Source organism: Sorex araneus, chromosome 2, assembly GCF_027595985.1.
Source record: "Sorex araneus isolate mSorAra2 chromosome 2, mSorAra2.pri, whole genome shotgun sequence".
NCBI lineage: Eukaryota > Metazoa > Chordata > Mammalia > Eulipotyphla > Soricidae > Sorex > Sorex araneus.
Genome location: NC_073303.1, coordinates 318044395 through 318065438, shown reverse-complemented (window position 1 = coordinate 318065438; position 21044 = coordinate 318044395). Strand labels below are relative to the sequence as shown.

Below are 21044 nucleotides of genomic sequence, written 5' to 3'. Positions count from 1 at the left end.
AGCCAATGCCAGTTCAGTCCCTGGCACCACATATGGTTCCCTGGGCACTGCCAGAAGTGATCTTTGCACATAGATCCCTGAGTATAGGAGTAATCCTTGAGCACCATTGGTTCTGATTTCCAAACCTCCCCCAATAAATTGGATAAGTCACTATCACTATCATCTCGTTGATCATTGATTTGCTGGAGCAGGCCCAGTAACGTCTCCATTTGCCCTAGCCCTGAGATTTTAGCAGCGTCTCTTTACTTGTCCTTCCCAACAGTGCCACATTAGAGGCTCTTCAGGGTCAGGAGAATGAGACTCATTATTTGTACTGTATTTGGCATATGAATACGCCATGGGGAGCTTGCCAGGCTCTCCCATGCGGGCAGGGAGCTCTCGGTAGCTTGCCAGGTTCTCCAAGATGGAAAACTAGGCTTCTAGGAGCTTGGTTTTATAGTCTCTGGATGTTGGCCATTGATGGGAATACATCAGGGGCACCTTCTGGGTGTGACTGCCAAGCTACTGGAAAATGAGGGATCTGAGCAGAAGAGGCCCAGTCTCGATCTGAGCAGGCTTGGATATCTCAGCCCTGGGTCCCACACACCTGGGTTCCTCTGCCGGTTCCTTCATGCCTGAAGATGATCCAAGCATGTGGAGAGTGGCTTTGAGCACAGCTGTGGTTGGGTTCTGGAGGTCTTCGGCTGCCAGGGCTCTGCTTGGGGCATGGAGGGAGACTCAACCTACCCCCTCCAAGGGGCTCCAGTGAAGACAGCCAGGGTTAAATTATATAAGTAAATAAATAAATAGTTAAAGTGATTGCCTTGCATACACCTGACCAAAATATGATCTTGGCTATCCTCTGAGCTTCATTAACTGCAGACCAAGTACAGACAAGGCCACCAAGTACTCTACTGTGCCCCAGAGGCCCTGATCATGACTAGGGTGACCTGGGGAAGCCTTGTTACTGTAGTGTCAAAGAACTGCCACATTCTTGGACCCTGTCACTGAACTGCCAGACAGGTTGGCCCAGAGTCATTGGAAGGGGCTCCCAGGCATCCTGAATACCACTTGGAAGATGCTCCTGTGAACCCCTGGCCCCCCAAAGGTGGACCTCTTTGTAAGTAATGTGCTTTAATATAGATGTTAAACAGAGAGATAATTGTTACTTCTTATTGCAGATATCATGATTCTAAACAGTGGGGTACAATGATCCTGCTGGGCTCAGAGCACTACACCCAGGCTGCACCATGAGCACAGAGTTACCTTGCTCCTGCAGGACACCCATCTGGATTAGGTGTTTTACCTGCACCCAAGAGTCCCACCTGGACTCCAGGACTAGAACCAGGGTTCAGAATCTTTGCCTGGAGGTTCATTTTGGCATCATTCCATGTCTACTGGGCCCTGGATATTGGTATTTTGGCACTGAACTCTGACAGTCTATTTTCTCTCTCCTCCTCCCCAGGTCTAGTGCCACCAGATCCCTTTGCCTCAGTAGGCAGCCTGCCCTGTCCTGAGCTGGCTGGGCTCAGTGAGAAGTTGTCGTGTTCATATTGGGGTTGGTCCAGTTCAACAACTATGACATCGATGCTATGTCCTGGTTCTCTAGACCCCATATACCTTGGAAATGCTTTCCCAGAGTGTAAAAAACTAAGGCACACCAACGGGTGTGTGCACTTGCGGGCTCTCCGGGTGGCTCTGTCTCACTGCCCGCATTTGGTGCTCTGGAACTGCTGTGTATGGGCTAGATCCGGACGGCCGTTGGCCAAAGACAGGCGAAGGGAGAATGAGGACCAAAGCTGGTTGCTGATTAGTTACTGTAAATTCAATCTTCCATCTTTCTCATCTCCTGCACTCCTGGCTCCGTCCTCTCTCTGGATCTACCACCGCCTTGATTCTCCCCCTTCACTCTGTCTCTCTTCCTACTTGTCTCCCTTCACCTTGCCCTCTAGGCTACACACAGCCAGGTAGCAAAATCAACATAAGAAAGCCCTTCCTGAGGGCCAGGCATTCCAAAGCTATTCCCGACTCTTAAAGTGTTTTTCTGTTTCTCTTATTCCAAACACTCATTAAGGCTGGAGATGCAGGTTTGAGCTGAGGAATGATGCATGTGGGAAGAGCAGAGCTGACTGCAGAGGTGAGCTTGCTGGGGAGTGACAAGGACTTGGCTACGGAGGACCAGAGGACCGTGTTAAGAAGAGTACCTTGGAGTTTCCAATTAGAGTGTGGGAAGTGGAGGGGGAGCGGGGTGCTTTTTGGCAGAGAAAATGCACAAGGAAGAAAGGAGTGCATGAGTTCTAAGTTTGGGAATGCATGCATTCTTTTACGTGTTTCAAGGTCTGATATGTAATAGGGCTCCTTTGAGAAATGGGGGTGCCAAGTGGCATGTAAAAGTAGAGACAGAGTGCAGGGAGAGCACATCTTTGCATGGTTATCCATTCTTCTGCAACGGCCTCCCTCTAGTTGCTCCTATGCCCAGCAAATCCTGCCTCAGGGCATTGTGCTTGCTCTCCCTCTATCAATCATACATACACCCAGTTTGCTTTCTTATTTCCGGCAGGAAATATTTCTTACTTCTTGAATTCCTGAACATAAATAAAGATAAATCTTTGCATTGAGGCAAGCTATGTATTCTTAATTCCTTTCCCTGAAGATTTGATCACTTCCCAGTATCTACACGCATTCAACATCCTTCTCAACTATTTCATTACTAATGAAATAGTAATTGGTAAATGTAATTATAAATAGTAATTTATAAATAGTAAATAGTAAATGAAATAGTCCACTCTAATATGGACTGGGAAGGATTCACCAATCATCTATTGTATGCGTGGTAGCATGTGCCCACAGATCTCACAAAGTCCTAAATATTGCTTGACTGAATAAAATGAGTCTCCCCTTTCTGCCTTAGGGACAGGTGATCTGAAAAATAGTGGCAAGAAGAAATGAAACCCACAGAGAGGCTACTGTTTCAGTTTCCTTTATTTGTGGCACTAAAGACAAACAGTAGATACAGTGAGACTTGGAGCTACTGGCTAGATGCTCCTGCCATTTTGAGAAAGGTAGTGTCTTTAATCAGACAACATAGAGCCAAATTTCCATTCTATTTGATCAGAAATAGTTTTGAAACAGTAATGTGATCTCACCAAGTTTGTTGTTTTCTTAAGATTGAAACTTGATTTCATGAATGCTTCTTGATTTTTATTAATCTCCTAAAGAGCTCTTATTTCAGTATAATAAAATGTTTTAAGTCTAGATGTGACAAATTATTCTTTAGTTAAACATTATTATAAATACTAGCGGCTGAATGTTGTGAGAGATCTACCATAGGACACAGGGGACTTTGTGGGTAAAAGCATCTGTTGGGCAAAAGCATAAAGAATGAAACCCAGTTGTGAAATATTATTAGCATAGTTTGATCCAATCTTGGTGACACAGACTCCTGCCCTACCCTGCTCCCCATTCCCCTTCTGGCCAGACATGACTCTCAAGGCTCCTAGGGAAGTCAAGGGCTCCATATGTGGCTTTCCTCAGAGAAACTTGCTCTACTTCACAGCCCGCTGGGAAGAGCTGTTGAGTTTGGAGGGCAGTGACATGGATTCCAATGTCATTCTGATATTGGTCATCACAGTATTTAGAGAATTTTAAAAAATGTCCCTGTCCATATGTCATGTGAGTTTTTATTTGGATGAACATAGTTGATTTAAAAAATGCAGTTCATCAGATTATGATCAGTGACCCTCTGTGAAGCTTTAACACCACATTTTTGAGGGATAAACAATCCAATATTTTCTGTCAACAAAATTGCCTTTGAAAATGCCTCCCCTTTTTTCTTACTATCAAGATATATATGTATATAAATACAAGTATAAATATAATGTAGTACCATGCAGCATGATGATACAGTCTGATTATTTCCATTGATTGATGCATTTCCCCTAGAATTTAAGATTTTACATAACTAGATGATTTTGATCATTCATATGTGGTCAAAGTCTTAAAGGTCCCATACTGGTATAAGGCATGACTTTTTCCACATTACCCATTAATATAATTAAATAGTAGTGTTGGGTACCAGCATTTATATACCGTTAACCTGCCAACAAGAATTGGTTATTGGCAACTTAAAATATTCAGAGGCAAAAATGCATTTGCTTGGCACACAAACTGCAGAGTGGAGGAACATAGACTTCCCCACCTTTAAATGATATAGGACTGATAATCAACACCTCGAGTTTTGGCCTATAGACAAGAGAGCACACAAAATCTTTATGACTCTTGAATATAGTGTCCTTGAGCAGTGATGGTGGATTTCTGCCACATCTGATCTTCTGGAAGGCAGCTATGCTCACCGCTATACCACCAACATGACAGCTGATCTTCTGGACGAATCACACCAGCAAAGGCACCTGCAGGAAGACAGACTCAGTTACTCAGGATGTGATATAAGCAAGTACATGGGGATTTGAATGCTAAGGAGCTAGGGCTTATCCATCCTTGCATTATTACTTTACAACACACCAAGTTTTCACACTGCACTGACACCCATAATCCTTAGAGGACCAAATGGAAAACACTCTGAAGCACAAGTATGTCTTAAGGCTTTCAGTGCCTTGCTATCACATTCGGGAGATGGAGCTGATGGGATGTCAGTGTTACATTTGCAGTTATCCCAGGGCTGCCAGATACCATCTGAACTTCCAGTGGTTTTCCTTCCTCTGGTCCTGTCTCTGGAGATGGTTCTTTTTTGGGGGGTGGTTATTCCTTTAATTTGGAAAAGCACTATTTTTTTCTTCAGTAATAGGTATTCATACTCTCCCCATCAAAGTATCTCCTGCTCACGGTAAGTAGCCAACCCAATCACTGCTGCCTTATGTTGTTGGCAACCCAAGCCTGCATCGGAGTCTTATGGTTGCAGTGGGAGTTCCTTGAGCAAGGGAACACGTTGAACTCTCCACTCTATCTCTGGGTACAAAGTCACCATGTGCTGAGTGTCTATGTCATGAGTGAATCAATGAAAATGTTCAGGTTCCTTATTTGTTTAATGAGAAAACACAAACTTCAACAGACAGTTTAGCCTTCCATCCTCCTGTGAAATCTAAACTGCAAAAAAAATTATTTGCAGAATTTGGAAGGAGGTATATCAGTGCCTTTAATGCCAAAGTTTAAATAGCATTTAAAAATATTTAATTAATAAATGAATTATTCCTTTATAAAATAATTACTTAATGAGGAAGACTTGAAAAGAACATTGGATCTATTACTCTAGTTTCACTGAGTTCAAAATACTCTAAACTGAGCAGAGCTGTGACTAGACATACTTCTTCACAGATTTTTTTAAGCATGAATGTTTTTTAAACATATTATGTGCCAAAACCCATTGAACTGCAAGAATTATATGTCTCTCTCTATGTATGTGAAAAAAGATAAATTTTTTGAGACTTAGATGTGAAGGGAGTGAAAGAGAGGAAGCACGTGTTCAAGAGAGAATGCAGGCTTCTCTAGAGTAGAAAAATCAAGCAAAGAGACAAAAAGACAAGCAAAGTCATAAAACAAGACACATCCAAGATGGAACTCAGGCTTGAAGAACAAGCAAGGTATTGCATTACAACTTCAGCTCAACCAAATGAGTAAAGCATTATTGCTATTATCATTACTGTAGTTATCACCTCCAATATTAAGATGAGGATTCTGCATACAACATGCTCAGGATCATATAGAGTAAGTAGCAATTTCCACCGGGCCATCTTGCAAACAGCTTCTGACCTGCCCCTCTACCTGTCTAACATACCAGTTCCCAGTTCTCCAGCTCCATCAGCTCCCCCTATATTTCAACTACCTTAAGAACAGGATAGTAACGAGGCTGGGTTCAGGGATGGGGTTGACACTGAGATAAAGGACTTCATTGAAAACCAACTGAATTTATACCTGTTGAGTACACACTGAATTCCCAGGAGGGGATCCCAAGACATGATGGATGCATAGGACAGATATGGATAAAGAATTTGGGGTCATCAGCAACCATGAGGTGGTGAGAGTATTAGGCAGGGACAAAATATATTTGGAAGAAGAGAAGTCAAATGTTAATTCTAGGGTGTAGATTTGGATAGAGAAAAGGAGTCTAGAAACTGTGGGTGGTGACAAGAGAAGGTCTGGGGCATGCAAACAGAGAGGGCAGAGAGGAAGCAACATTGGTGGGGAGAACACTAACAAGCACTGCTCATAGAAGCAGATGTGTCCCACAGGTGGGAAATGTACGTGAACATAAAGAGCATGTTTATTATACATTCAAATAAGTTGACATATACATGCCAACACGAACCACCAGCGGATCACACTTGAATGTGGTTCAATTAACAAACTGCACTCTCGGCATCAACATGTTAATATGTTTTCTTCAAACTCGAGGCACTACTAGAGGCAACATACTTTTATAACATTAAGGCAATGGTTCATGTTGTTCATCTGATAAAAAAGTTAAGACAGGGAATGGATGAATAGTACAGTGAGTAGGGCACTTGCCATGCATGTGGCTGAAATGGGTTCAATTCCTGGCTCCCCCATATGGTCCTCTGAGTTTCTATAAGAGTGATCCCTTAGTACAGAGTGAGTTATGAACAAGTCCTGAGCACTGCCATGTATGGTCTCCCCCAAAATAGAAAAAATATATTCACTACAGAATATTCAAGAAGTCGAGAAACAGAGAAAATATGCCCATGAACTGAAGAAAAACACTAGAACTACTATTTTCAAAATGCAACTAACATGCAGCTAACGATATATTTATACCATGTTCCTGACCCTTGAAAATCTACAGAATAAAGGGTTGTTGTTCAGTAAATCTTGCTGTATGGTTAACCTTGACCATCATGCTCTGAGGTGTGAGAGAGATGAATTGAGTGGGTAAATGACTTTATGGATGGATGGTGTATCTAGATGGTCAGTTTTGAAGGGATGGAGACATGGATGGTGAGATATTTAAAGATCATATTCACGGTTGATGTTTTAACAAATTATTTGATAGGATAAAGACATGCATATTTAAATGATTTCAGTTGATATATTATGTATATATTTATACATATACAAGGAACCACTGTGACCATCAATGTAATGAATATCCTTCACTCCAAAGAGTATCCCTATTTCTCTTTTTATCTCTTCCTCATCTCTATATCTAGAGAAACAGTGACATTTTATCAATACAATTCATTTGTATCTTCTAGTAGTTTATAGAAATGGAAGAATACATTATGTACTATATTTTTGTCTGTTTCTTTTACTTAATATGATTACTTTGAAATTCATGTATATTGTTACACACACCAATATTTCTTTGATTTCTGAGTAGTAATTCATTGTATGGATTCATTTACTCAAATCACTCTTTAATGGGTGGATATATGTAATTTCATTGTTTCTAGTTTGAAACAATTACAAACTATTTTGAATACTGTATGTGAAGTGCAAGTTTTATATATTGTATACTTTCATTTTTTGGGGGGTGAGCATCTAGTAGTAGAATGACTAGACTTACGGAAATCATAGGTTTAAAGATTTTTTTTTTTGGCTTTTTGGGTTACACCCAGCGATGCACAGGGGTTACTCCTGGATCTGCACTCAGGAATTACTCCTGGCAGTGCTGGGGGACCATATGAGATGCTGGGAATCAAATCCGGGTTGGTCACATGCAAGGCAAATGCCCTACCCACTGTGCTATCACTCCAGCCCCAGTAGGTTTAAAATTTTAGTTTCTCCACATCTTGGCAATTCTCCATACTTCCATTTTAAAACTCTACTGCCAGGTGTGGCCCAAGATAAATAGTTTTTAACAATTTCATTTTATGTATTTTTGGTTTGGGGGCCACACCGGCAATGCTCAGGGCTTACTCCTGACTCTGCATCCACAAATTATTTTTGACTATGTTCAAGGGACCACGTGGGATGTTGAGGAACAAACCTGGGTTGGCTGTGTGCAAGGCAAGTGTCCTACCTGCTGCAAGATTGCTTTGGCTCCCACGTTTTAGTTTCAGATAAAAATTTATTTTTTTTATTGAATCACCATGTGGAAAGTTACAAAACTTTCAGGTTTAAGTCTCAATTATACAATGATCGAACACCAACCCTTCACCAGTGCACATATTCCACTACCAAGAATCACAGTATACCTCCCCCCACACCCCACCTCTCCAGCCCCCCACCCCGCCTGTGTAACTGATAAATTTCACTTTACTTTGATTACATTCAATAGTTCAACAAAAAACTCACTATTATTGTTTGGAGTCTCAGCAATGAAAAACAAATTATCAAATGCTTCCTTTTCAGCAGGTCCAACTTTGGGGGGAGAAACTCCAAAAATTTAGTTTTAGATGATAATACTAAAAAAACTAGTATTTACTAAAATAGATCTGGAGCGATAGCACAATGGGTAAGGCATTTGCCTTGCACATGACCGGCCCAAGTTCGATTCCTCTATCCGTCTCAGAGAGCGAGTATCCTGCCCACACGGCAGAGCTGGCAAGCTACCTGTGGAGTACTCCAGATGCAAAAACAGTAACAACAAGTCTCACAATGGAGACGTTACTGGTGCCTGCTGGAGCAAATTGATGAGCAACGGGATGACAGTGATACAGTGACAGTGATACTTTCAAAATTGTTCTTTTGACTTTTTGCTTTAGCCCATGGGTAATTTAAAACTGCTAATTCATCTGTTCACAATAGCCACAATATGGAAAAAACCAGAGTGCCCGAAAACAGATGATTGGCTAAAGAAACTCTGGTATATTTACACAATGGAATACTATGTAGCTGTCAGAAAACATGAAGTCATGAAATTTGCATATAATTGGATCAACATGGAAAGTATCATGCTGAGTGAAATGAGTCAGAAGGAAAGAGACAGACATAGAAAGATCGCACTCATATGTGGAATATAAAGTACCTGAAAGGTACAAGCTTACAATGTTGTGATTCCTGGCAGACATTTCACTAGACTTAGTTACTAAAATACAGAAATCCAAAACTATGCTGCTGCTAGTGCGGCCTCCTGACCTCATATCTCTTCATTCTCAGCAATGGAAAACAAATTACCAAATGCTTTCTTTTCAGCAGATCGACTTTAGGGGGGAGAAACTCCAAATCAATAATAGTGAATTTTTTTATTGAACTATTGAATGTAATCAAAGTAGAGTGAAAGTAAAGTGAAATTTACCAGTTACACATGCGGGGTGGGAGGCTGGGGAGGTGGGGGGAAGGGGGGAGGTATATTATGATTCTTGGTGGTGGAATATGTGCACTGGTGAAGGGACGGGTGTTTGAGCATTGTATAACTGAGACTTAAACCTGAAAGCTTTGTAACTTTCCACATGGTGAATTAATAAAAGAAATAAAAAAAAAAAGAAACCAGGAAAAAAAATAAAACTGCTATTCAGTTTCTAAAGTTTTGGAGGTTTTTATAAATCATTTTGTTACTGATCTATAATACTATTGTCACAAAATACACTTGATATTGTTTGAAATTATTAAATGTAGTAACATTATATTTGTTTTATTAACTGTCAATTCTAATATCTGTGTCATCCACTTTAGAGACATTATTTTTATTTACTGTTTAAATGTTTATTATTATTTTCTTTGTTAAGATACAGTTTATGATCATTGCTTTGCAGTCGCAGATGTTTTGGGAAAGTTATGGTGAAATAATTTTTAGCTTATAAGGTTTCTTCTTTTTCTGCTTCTCTACTTACCAGCTAATCTTGAAATTGATATAGACATTGTCAATTTCAATTTGTTTGCTGCTAGATATTGATGTATTGCTACAAATATACCTGAAATTTGTTTTTGGATCCAGTGATGCAGAAGCAGTTTCTCTTGATTTGCTGTGCAGTATGTATCATCTTAACTGAATCTAATTACTGCCCACAACTGAGGCCCTTTTGAGTATTCTGTGCAATGCTCGGGAGTTGTCTAACTTTCTGATCAGACTGGTAGGAACAGGTATTTGTGTGAGCTCCAAATGCTGCTCTGGCTAATGCCATCACATAACTCCTCCTAGTCTCACTGCAGATGCTGACTGGCTGACCATTGATTCTACCTGGGGCCTCTGAAGGTCTCCGCATTCTCTATTCCCGCCGCCATCTCCTCTCTAGGACTGTTCTGTAAGCTGCATCTGCTTGCTCACAGAGACTCAGCGCTCTGCTCCTCAGCTCAGGGAGTCTGCTGGGTTTATTCTACTGTACTATGGTCTGGGCCGTCACGATCAATAGGACATACCTTGTTTGCTTATTATCCTGCAGGACCCTGATTATTGTTTCCTGATGCTCATGAACTTGAAAATGAATGTTTCTTTCATTTTATAGAGAGCTTCCATAATTTGATGGGATGGGAAATCCAGTACCTGAATCTTAACTTCGATTCCTTATTTAAGTTCTTGTCCCCCAGTCTGCATTTTAAACAGGTGAGAATTAGACAGATTTTAAAAGTTTTGTTTTATTTCTCCTCCTCCGTACAGTCAGTCATGTAGATCATGGCTGAACTAGTGTGTTTGGGCCAGTGCAGCCTGTGACTTGCCCTCTCCATCCAAACTCTCCTCTCCAGTCACCCTGAGACCTTGGTACCACGCGGCCCTGCTGTGAGCCACACAGAAGACACGCCTCCCTCACAAAATATCTCCATGCAGAAGCCTCTAGTGCATATGAAGACAACCCCCCAGTGTTTGTCCGAAGATCCAACTCAGTGGGGGTGGGGTGTAAAAATGTATTTTGAACTCTTCAAATGGTACTTAAGGATCTGCACATTTCACTGTACATATATTTTATCTTGAAGGTAACTATAAATACCAAACTATATATCCATACTAAGCGATTTAGGACTAAGGTAACTGGATAACAGGGATGTTTATAATATTCTTTAAGATGCATAAGAAACAAAATATATGGGAAAGGCATGTTAGATATATGATATAGATATATGATCAGGCAAATCAGATGATATTATATGTCATTATCAACTCTTAGAGGTAGAAATAAGGAGTTAATTAAACAATTTTTGTTTTCTTTTTAAATTTCTTATTTTATTCTTTTGCTTTTTTCATCCTGGAGATAGAACCGTGAGCCTCACACATTTAAAAAAATGCTCCATCAAAGGCTGAAAACAATCTAACAGTCAAGTAATAACCTTAAAAATGCCATGGGTATCTATACTTATATCACAAAACATAAAATTCAAATTAAAAAGGGTTATAAGGGACAGTAATGATCACTTCTTAATGATCAAGGGATACATATATCAAGAAGAACTCACACTCCTAATGGTGGTCCATCACATAATGCACCTCTGGACAATGTGCTTAATGATGGTCCATCAAAATATTTAAAATAACTGTTAAAATACATGAATAAAGAAATTGACAGCAACTTGATAGCCAGAGACTAACTCTGCTCTATCACTGCTGGATCAGACAGAAATGAAAGGGGAGTTGTCAGAACAGATGCCACAGATATTCAAAGGATCATCTGGTTGCTAGGGAAAATCTTTAAAACATCTTTAAAAAATAATGAAATTGGATAATTAAAAAAAAATGGGTAAATTTTTAGACTCCTATTGCCTTCCAAGCCTGAATAAAGAGAAAGCATATCACTGAAATGACAATTACTATAAAGGAAAAGAAAAAATTAAGTCCTCCACACTCCCAAAAGCCTGGGCTGAACGGTAAATTTTTAGTTTGTAAAACTAGTTTTACCAACCAGTTTTTACAAAGCTTTAATCAAGACATAATTTCAATTCTTTTAAGGCTCTTCAAGATAGGTGAAGACAGGAACCCTCCCAGCTTCCATGAGGAAAATGTTACCCTGATACCAAAAGCAGGCAGATACCACTGAAGAAGAAAACTACAGACATAAACCTTAACAAATATAGATGCACCAAACCACAACAAAATATTTGCAAATCCAACAATACATTAAAAATATCACACACCTCAATCAAGTGGTGGGAATACTGGTCAGCTACATGCAGACAAAATGAACTCAGACTTCTTTCTAACAGTATGCATAAAAGCTAAACAAAAATGGATTAAGGACCTCAATATCAGACCTGAATACATAAGGTACATAGAGGAAAATGTTCGTGGAACACTCCATGACACTGAAGCTAAAGGGATCTTCTAGGATGAAACACCACTGACCAAGCAAGTAGAAGCAAAGACAAACAAATGGCATGACATTAAGTTATGAAGCTCCTGCACCTCAAAGGAAATAATGGTCAGGATGCAAAGAAAGCCCATGGAATGGGAAAAGTTATTTTTCCACCACACATCTGATTAGGGGTTAATATGAAAGATATATAAGGCAGTGGTAAATTAGAAGAAAAAACCCAATGCCATAAAATAATGCGGAGAAGAGATAAACAGCAACTTCCTCAAAGAAGAAATGAAAATGGCTAAAAAGCATATGAAAAATGCTCTACATTATCAATCATCAGGGAAATGCAAATCAAAGCAACAACGAGATATCTCACACCACAGAGTCTGGCACACATCAAGAGAACAAAAACAACCATCTTTTCTACCTGCAAACTATGGTATATCTACACAATGGAATACTACGTAGCCATTAGGGAAAAAATGAAGTCATGAAATTTATAAATGGATGAACATGGAGAGTATCATGCTGAGTGAAATGAGTCAGAAAAAGAGGGACAGATATAGAATGACTGCCCCCATTTGTGGGATATAAAGAAAATCATACTAATACCCAAGGCCAGGAAAAAATAGGGGCCAGAATGACTGGTCAATGGTTGGAAGCTTGCCACAAATGTGTGTGGGAAAAAGGGCAGTTAGGATAGAGAAGGGACCAGTATGACAATAATAATTAGTAATGATCACTCTGGACAAAAATTGAGTGTTGAAAATAGGTAAAGGGATATACATGATAAGCTCTCAGTTTCTGCACTGCAAACCATAAGACCTAAAAAGAGAGGGGGAGGGAGGGAAGGAGAGAAGAGAGAAGAGAGGAGTCTGCCATGGAGAAAGAATGAGCTGGGCAGGAAAACTGGGACACTGGCAGGGAATGAACACTGTGAAGGGAGGATGTTGGAAAATTGTATAAATGAAAACCAGTCAAGAACAACTTTGTAACTGTACATCTCATGGTGATTCAATAAAAACTTAGTTAAAAAGAGGGGGTGGAAGGAATTTTTCTTAATATAGTTAAAGTAATTTACCACGTGTCCAACAGCTAACATCATACTTATCATACTCATCATGGAATGAAAATGAAAAACCTGAAAGTCTTCCTTCTAAGATCAGGCACAATACAAGGTTTATCACATTCATTACCCCACTATTTAATTCAATATAGTCACTGCCAACAGTTGCTGTGATCCCGCTGCTCATTGATTTGCTCGAGTGGATGCCAGTAACATCTCCATTATGAGACTTGTTACTGTTTTTGGCATATCGAATATGGGGAGCTTACCAGACTCTGCCGTGTGGGCGTGAAACCCTCAGTAGCTTGCTGGGCTCTCTGAGAGGGATGGAGGAATCGAACCTGGGTCGGCCACATGCAAGGCAAATGCTCTACCTGCTGTGCTATCATTCCAGCCCAATTCAATATAGTATATAACATTATAATTCTTTTCCATAGCAATTATGCATGATGGTAATATTAAGGATATTCATACTGGAATAGAGTCAAACTATAGCTATTTGCAGATTAAAAATACTATATTTTGAAAACTTGAAGACTCTAAAAAAGGGTCCTAGAAATGATGAACTTGTAAATTTGTAGGCTACAAAAATCAATATACTGAGTATATGACTTTTTATATATAAACAGTGAAATAGAAGAGAGAAAAATTTAAAAAATTCACAATTGCACCTCAAAAATTAAGTATGGGAATAAATCTAACAAAAGAAGTGTCATACTTATATAAAAGACTATCTACCACTACTAAAAAAGAGACATATGGACTCAGAAGAAAATTTCTCAGGAGAGAGCAACATAGGCAACATGCAGAGATACCTCCAGACCCTGTGCTAGGCTGTCTTATCCGGGCAACTCGGAGGGGGGGCAGATGAGTCCCCCTGCCTGGCCCAAGTAGCCCTGGCAGCTAAAAGCCTCCAGAACTCAATCGCTGCCATACTCACAGTTAATCTCCACAGGCTCAGAAAAGCCTCATCTGTGAGTGAATCTGCTGAAACACCCAGGTATATGAGACTTGTGACTGAAATTTCCAGGTTCACACGGAGTCAGGAATGGGTGACATCCCCCATCTCCCTGTGATTCTGGGTAGCATGACAGTCATGCCCATGAACTGTCTCTGGTGCCACATAAGCTCATTAACAGCCATGATCCAGAGACTCAGAAATAAATCTCTTGGAAGGGATCAATATGAGAGCAACAGGCTGCAGAGATGCCTCTAGACTCCAAAGTGCTCATTCAGTTAAAAAAAAATTAAATTAACTCAGCTGTATCACTGTATTTAAAATGATGCTCCAGTGTGAAATACACACTTAATGCTAAGGAAAGATTTCTGGATTACTTTTAGCAGAATATTTATAACAAGCAATACAAAATAAATTATTTAGGTCCTGCTTTGGGGGCAGACTTTGAGGGTTCAGTGGAAACGAAATATGGTGGTGGGAAGATGTAATGGTGATAGGATTGGTGTCGGAATATTAAATGTATTAAGTTATTGTGAACAACTTTATACAAATAAAATACAATAAAAAGTAAAAAATAAGATATAAGGATATGGAACATATCCTCCAGAATATTGTCAAAATCACAATCCTACCCAAAGCACTTTACAAATTGAATATTGTCCCTATAAACACTCCCATGACATTTTAAAAGACAATGAACAAATGCTGTTAAAATTTACATGGAGTAATAATACTTCCACCTGAGTAAACCAATCCAAGCCAATCCTAGGTAAAAAAGAAGATAGGAGACTTTTCAAAATTACATTGCAAAGTTATGGTAATCAAGATAGTGGTACTGGAATGAATACAGACACTCAGGACAAAGGAATAGAATTAAGAGTCCAGAGACAGACACATCCTCAGATATATGGATAGCTAGTCTTCAACTAGGGAGCAATGAATATGAAGTGGAGCAAAAATAATACTGCAACAAGTGGTTGCAGTATTATTTTTGGAGTATTATTGCAGTATTATTTGGTTGTAAAAACTGTTCATTCACAGGTGAAAAAAACAAACTCAGACCACTGTCTAACACCATGAACAAAAGTCAACTCAAAATTCACTGAAGACCTGATTATCAGACTGGAATTCATAAATTATATTGAGGAAAATTTAGGCACAGCCCTTCATGACACTGAATCTATAGGCATTTTCTGAATCCAATGGCATCCAGCAAATAAAAAGAAAAGATAAAAGAGACTACATCAAATTTAGAAGCTTCTACACCACAAAAGAAATGATCATTGTGTGATTGTAACCCAAACATGAAAGCTTGTAATTATCTCATGGTGATTTAATAAAATTTTTTTAAAAAAAGAAAAAAGGTGGGGGGCTCCCCTGGAACTCCCCCGAACTCGCTGCATGGACGCGCCTCTCTGCTCCTCTGTAACTCCTAACTCCCAATCAGGTACTGACAAACAGGATTGGGACTCCGCCTACAGACCCGAGGGGAACTCTCCTACCCGCCTACCCCACCCTGTCCCCCAAGAGATTACTGGGGGCATAACCTGTAGTGCAGGGGGCGTGGCCTCAAAAGGGCGCGTGGCCACTTGCCAGAGCTGAGGCCGCTTATGCAGCAGCAGTTTTAATTTTTCTTACATTACATACTCTATAACCTGTTTCTTTGAAAATCACCTTGGCCATCTAAATCATTTTTTGCAAAAATAGTCCTTTAGCTGAGTTGAACTTCACAAAAGCTATCAGTGGACGATAGAATCTCCACAAACTCCTCGTAAAGACAGAATAGCCTTAAATCATCACTATAGGCCCCACATAAAACAAAGACGAGAGTCTGAGAATAAGGAAGTATTCTGGAATTGAAACAAAGCCTCCAAAACCAACTTAGCACCAACAGAATTCCCCCCCCCACCCCGCAGAAAGAGCAAATAGGGATAGACAACTAGAAGGCTACAACTCTAGACTTCCACAACAATATGAAGAAACAGTGAAAATCCCCTCCACGAAGAGAAGATGAAGAAAAGATTCCAGAAATCTCCAAAGGGTCCACCCACATACTGGACCTCTCAGAAAAAGAATTCACAGAAGAAATCTTGAAGAGAGTCGATGTATTCAAAGCAACCATGGAACATACATCCAATAAATTTGGAACGGTCAACCAAGAAAATGCAAGAAGAAATGAGATCAGAAATTTCAAAGCTACAAACAGATGTCACAAAGCTACGAACAGAAGTCACACAAATAAAGGATTTGGTAGATGAATTAAAAATCTCAGTACATGCCCTCAACAGTAGAATGACTACAGCCGAAGACAATCAGTGAGCTTGAAGATAAACTTCAGAAAGCTTACAGACAACAACAAATAATGGCAAAAGACCCCAAAATGGCTATAGAGAGAATCAGAGTCCTTGGGGATGACTTCAAGAGGAACAACATAAGAATCATTGGAGTACCAGAAGCACAGGGAAGTAACCCCAATGAAAAAAACACAGTCAAAGAACTTCCCAAAGATGGAGAAGGCAGGCATCCAGATCCAAGGAGTCCGAAGAGTAGCAGAAAAAAAGAGACCGGAATAAAAAGACTCCAATGCATATCACAGTCAGAATGACGGATGCAGCGCATAGAGACAGTTCTGCAAGCAGCAAGGTCAAAGAAGGAAATCAAATACAAAGGAGCACCCCTCAGATTTACAGCAGACCTATCAGAGGAAACCCTCTGAGCCCAAAGACAATGGTGGGACATAGTGAAAAAACTAAATGAAATGAACGCCTCACCAAGAATACTTTATCCGGCTAAACTCTCACTCAAACTCGAAGGAACCATACACTATTTCTCAGATAAACAACAGCTCAGAAACTTCATAGACTCAAAACCAAACTTAAAAGAAGGACTAAAGGGGCTATTGTAAGTCAAGGAAGAACCCCACAAGAATAACCAACCCCACAGAAAGATGACACAAAACCCCATGACAATAATCTCTCTGAATGTCAATGGCCTAAATGCACCAATAAAGAGACATAGAGTGGCAAAATGGATTCGGAAACTAAACCCAACATTCTGCTGCCTACAAGAAACACACCTGAACAGTCAGGGCAAACACAGACTCAAAGTCAAAGGGTGAAAAACAATTCTGCAAGCAAACAACTCCCTCAAAAAAGCTGGGGTGGCAATACTAGTATCTGACAACATAGATTTCAGGTTGAAAAACATTAGGAGGGACAACGAAGGTCACTTCCTATTTATCAAGGGATATGTGCAACAGGAAGAAATCACACTCTTAAAAGTATATGCACCTAATGAGAGACCGGCTAAATACTTAAAACAACTCCTAACAGATTTTATAGAGGACATCGCTAACAGCACAATAGTAGTGGGAGACTTCAACACTGCCCTACTACATCTGGATAGATCGACAAGAACAAAACACAGCAAGGAAACACTGACTCTGAAGAAAGAAATAGAAGAGAGAGGCCTAATAGATCTATACAGGGCTTTACACCCCAAAAAGAAAGAATACATATTCTTTTCCAGTTCACATGGAACATTCTCCAAAATAGACCATGTACTGGGTAACAAAACATACCTCAATAAAATCAGAAAAATAGAAATTGTATCAACTATCTTCTCAGACCACGAAGCACTAAAGATAGAAGCTAATCATACATAGACGCAGAGAATCAAAACAAACACCTGGAAATTAAACAGCTCAATGTTGAACAATAAGTGGGTCAGGAAGGAAATCAAGGAAGTAATCAAGAGATACCACCAAATAAATGAGAATGAAGACACAAGCTACCAAAACCTATGGGACGCAGCTAAAGCTATGTTAAGGGGAAAATTTATAGCTCTGCAAGCATTCCTTAGGAAGGAAGAAAGGGCCTACAAAGATAGCTCTTCTTCACAGCTCAAGGCCCTAGAAAAAGACCAGAAAAAGGAACCCAAACCAGACCGAAGGAAAGAAATAATAAAAATTAGAGCAGAAATTAATGACATGGAAAACCAGAAAACAATCAGAAAGGTCAATGAAACCAAGACCTTGTTCTTTGAGAAAATAAACAAGATTGACAAACCACTAGCAAGACTCACACAGAAAGAGAGAGAGAGAACCCTAATAAACTGAATCAGGGATGAAAAGGGGGACATCACAACAGTAATCAACGAAATTCAAAAGATTGTCAGATACTACTTCGAAAGCCTGTATGCCACTAAGCAAGAGAACCTAAAAAAATTGGATGAATTCCTTGAATCCTAAAATCTCCCAAGACTGAACCAAGAAGACTTGGAATACCTGAATAGACACCTTAATATCCAGGAAATTGAAACTGTAATCAAAATTCTCCCCAAAAACATAATCCCAGGTCCAGATGGATTCACTGGCAAATTTTTACAAACATTTAAAGAAGACCTGTTGCCAGTTCTCCCCAAGCTTTTTCAGGAAACTAAAAAAACAGGTACTCTCCCAAATAGTTTCTATGAAGCACATATCTCCCTAATGCCAAAAGCAAACAAAGACGCCACTAACAGAGAAAATTATAGACCAATATCCCTGATCACCACCGATGCAGATTCTCAACAAAACATTAGTAAGTAGGATCCAACAACTCATCAAAAAGATCATATACCATGACCAAGTGGGATTCATCAAACCGGGCATGCAAGGATGGTTTAACATTTAGAAATCAATCAACATAATTCATCATTTCAACAAAAGTAAAGATAAAAACCATATGATCATATCAGCAGAGAAAGCATTTGACAAGATCCAACATCCATTCATGATGAAAACCCTCACAAAAATGGGTTTTGCAGGAACTCTCCTCAAGATAGTCGAAGCCATCTACAACAAGCCTATGGCAAGTCATTATCCTCAATGGGGAAAAACTAAGTGCCTTTCTTCTAAGATCAGGCACAAGACAAGGATGCCCACTCTCACCACTTTTCTTCAATATAGTACTGAACTACTTGCAATAGCTTTTAGACAAGAAAAAGAGATTAAGGGCATCCAGATAGCAAAGGATGAAATCACACTCTCACTATTTGCAGATGATATGATACTATACCTAGAGAAGCTTAAAGTCTCTACAAAGAAATTCTTAGAAACAATAGACTTATACAGTAAAGTTGCAGGCTACAAAATCAATACCCATAAATCCATGGCCTCCTATACACAAACAATGAGGCAGAGGAAAGGGACATGAGAAAAGCAATCCCATTCACAATCGTACCCCAGAAAATCAAGTACCTCGGAATCAGCTTAACCAAGGAAGTAAAAGACCTCTACAAAGAAAACTATAAAACGCTACTCCGTGAAATAAAAGAGGACATGAGGAAATGGAAACATATCCCCTGATCATGGATAGGGAGAATCAATATTGTCAAAATGGCAATACTCCCAAAAGCATTATACAGATTCAACGCGATCCCTATAAGGATACCCATGACATTCTTCAAAGAAACGTATCAAGCAATCATAAAATTTATATGGAACAACAAATGCCCATGGATAGCTAATACAATTCTTGGGGAAAAGATGATGGGAGGCATCCCCTCCCCAACCTCAAAATTTACTACAAAGTGGTAACAATCAAAACAGCATGGTACTGGAAAAAAAGCAGAGCCACAGAGCAATGGAACAGGGTGGAATATCCCTACACACAACCCCAAATGTATGATCATCTAATCTTTGATAAGGGAGCAAGAGATGTGAAGTGGAGCAAGGAAAGCCTCTTTAACAAATGGTGCTGGCACAACTGGACAACTACATGCAAAAAAATGGGCTTAGAACTCGACCTGACACCATGCACAAAAGTCAGATCAAAATGGATTAAAGACCTCAACATTAGACCACAAACCATAAGGTACATTGAAGACAAGGTCGGCGAAACCCTCCACGATATTGAAGATAAAGGTATCTTCAAAGATGACATGCAACTGGCCAACCAAGTGGAAACAGAGATCAACAAGTGGGACTATATTAAACTAAAAGGCTTCTGCACCGCAAAAGATACAGTGACCAGAATACAAAGACTATCTACAGAATGGGAAAGAATATTTACACAATACCCATCAGAAAAGGGGTGGATATCAAATGTATATAAAGCACTGGTTGAACTCTACAAGAAGAAAACATCCAACCCCATCAGAAAATGGGGCGAAGAAATGAACAGAAACTTTCCCAAGGAAGAGATACGAATGGCCAAATGGCACATGTAAAGTGCTCTACATCACTAATCATCAGGAAGATGCAGATCAAAACAACCATGAGATACCACCTCACACCACAGGGATTAGTACACATCCAAAAAAACAAAAGCAACCACTGTTGGAGAGGATGTGGGGAGAAAGGGACCCTTCTACACTGCTGGTGGGAATGCTGACTGGTTCAGCCCTTTTGGAAAACAATATGGACGCTTCTCAAAAAATTAGAAATTGAGCTCCCATTTGACCCAGCAATACCACTGCTGGGAATATATGCCAGAGAAGCAAAAAAGTATAGTCGAAGTGACATCTGCACTCATATGTTCATCGCAGCGTTATTTACAGTAGCCAGAATCTGAAAAAAACCGGAGTGCCCTAGAACAGATGACTGGTTGAAGAAACTTTGGTACAGCTATATAGTGGAATACTATGCAGCTGTTAGAAAAAAGGAGGTCATGAATTTTTTATTTAAGTGGATCGGCATGAAAAGTTTCATGCTGAGTGAAATGAGTCAGAAAGAGAGAGACAGACATAGAAAGGTTGCACTCATCTGTGGAATATAGAATAACAGATAGGAGACTAACACCCAAGAATAGTAGAAATAAGTACCAGGAGGTTGAATCCATGACTTGGAAGCCGGCCTCACATTCTGGGAAAAAGGCAGCTCAGATAGAGAAGGGAACACCAAGTAAAATGTGGTTGGAGG

The 21044-nt window shown here is 39.8% G+C and overlaps 1 protein-coding gene across 2 annotated transcripts in view; it reads right to left on the bottom strand.

Annotated features, from left to right (window-relative positions):
* Window positions 1-2954: 2954 nt before the first annotated feature.
* COBL (cordon-bleu WH2 repeat protein) overlaps window positions 2955-21044 on the bottom strand; it is a 287608-nt gene continuing 269518 nt past the window's right edge. For both annotated transcript variants that reach the window (XM_055126472.1, XM_055126473.1), the window contains one exon: window positions 2955-4388. In XM_055126472.1, the coding sequence (XP_054982447.1) occupies window positions 4371-4388 (18 nt within the window). In that variant the 3' untranslated portion in view covers window positions 2955-4370. The remainder of the gene's footprint in view (window positions 4389-21044) is intronic.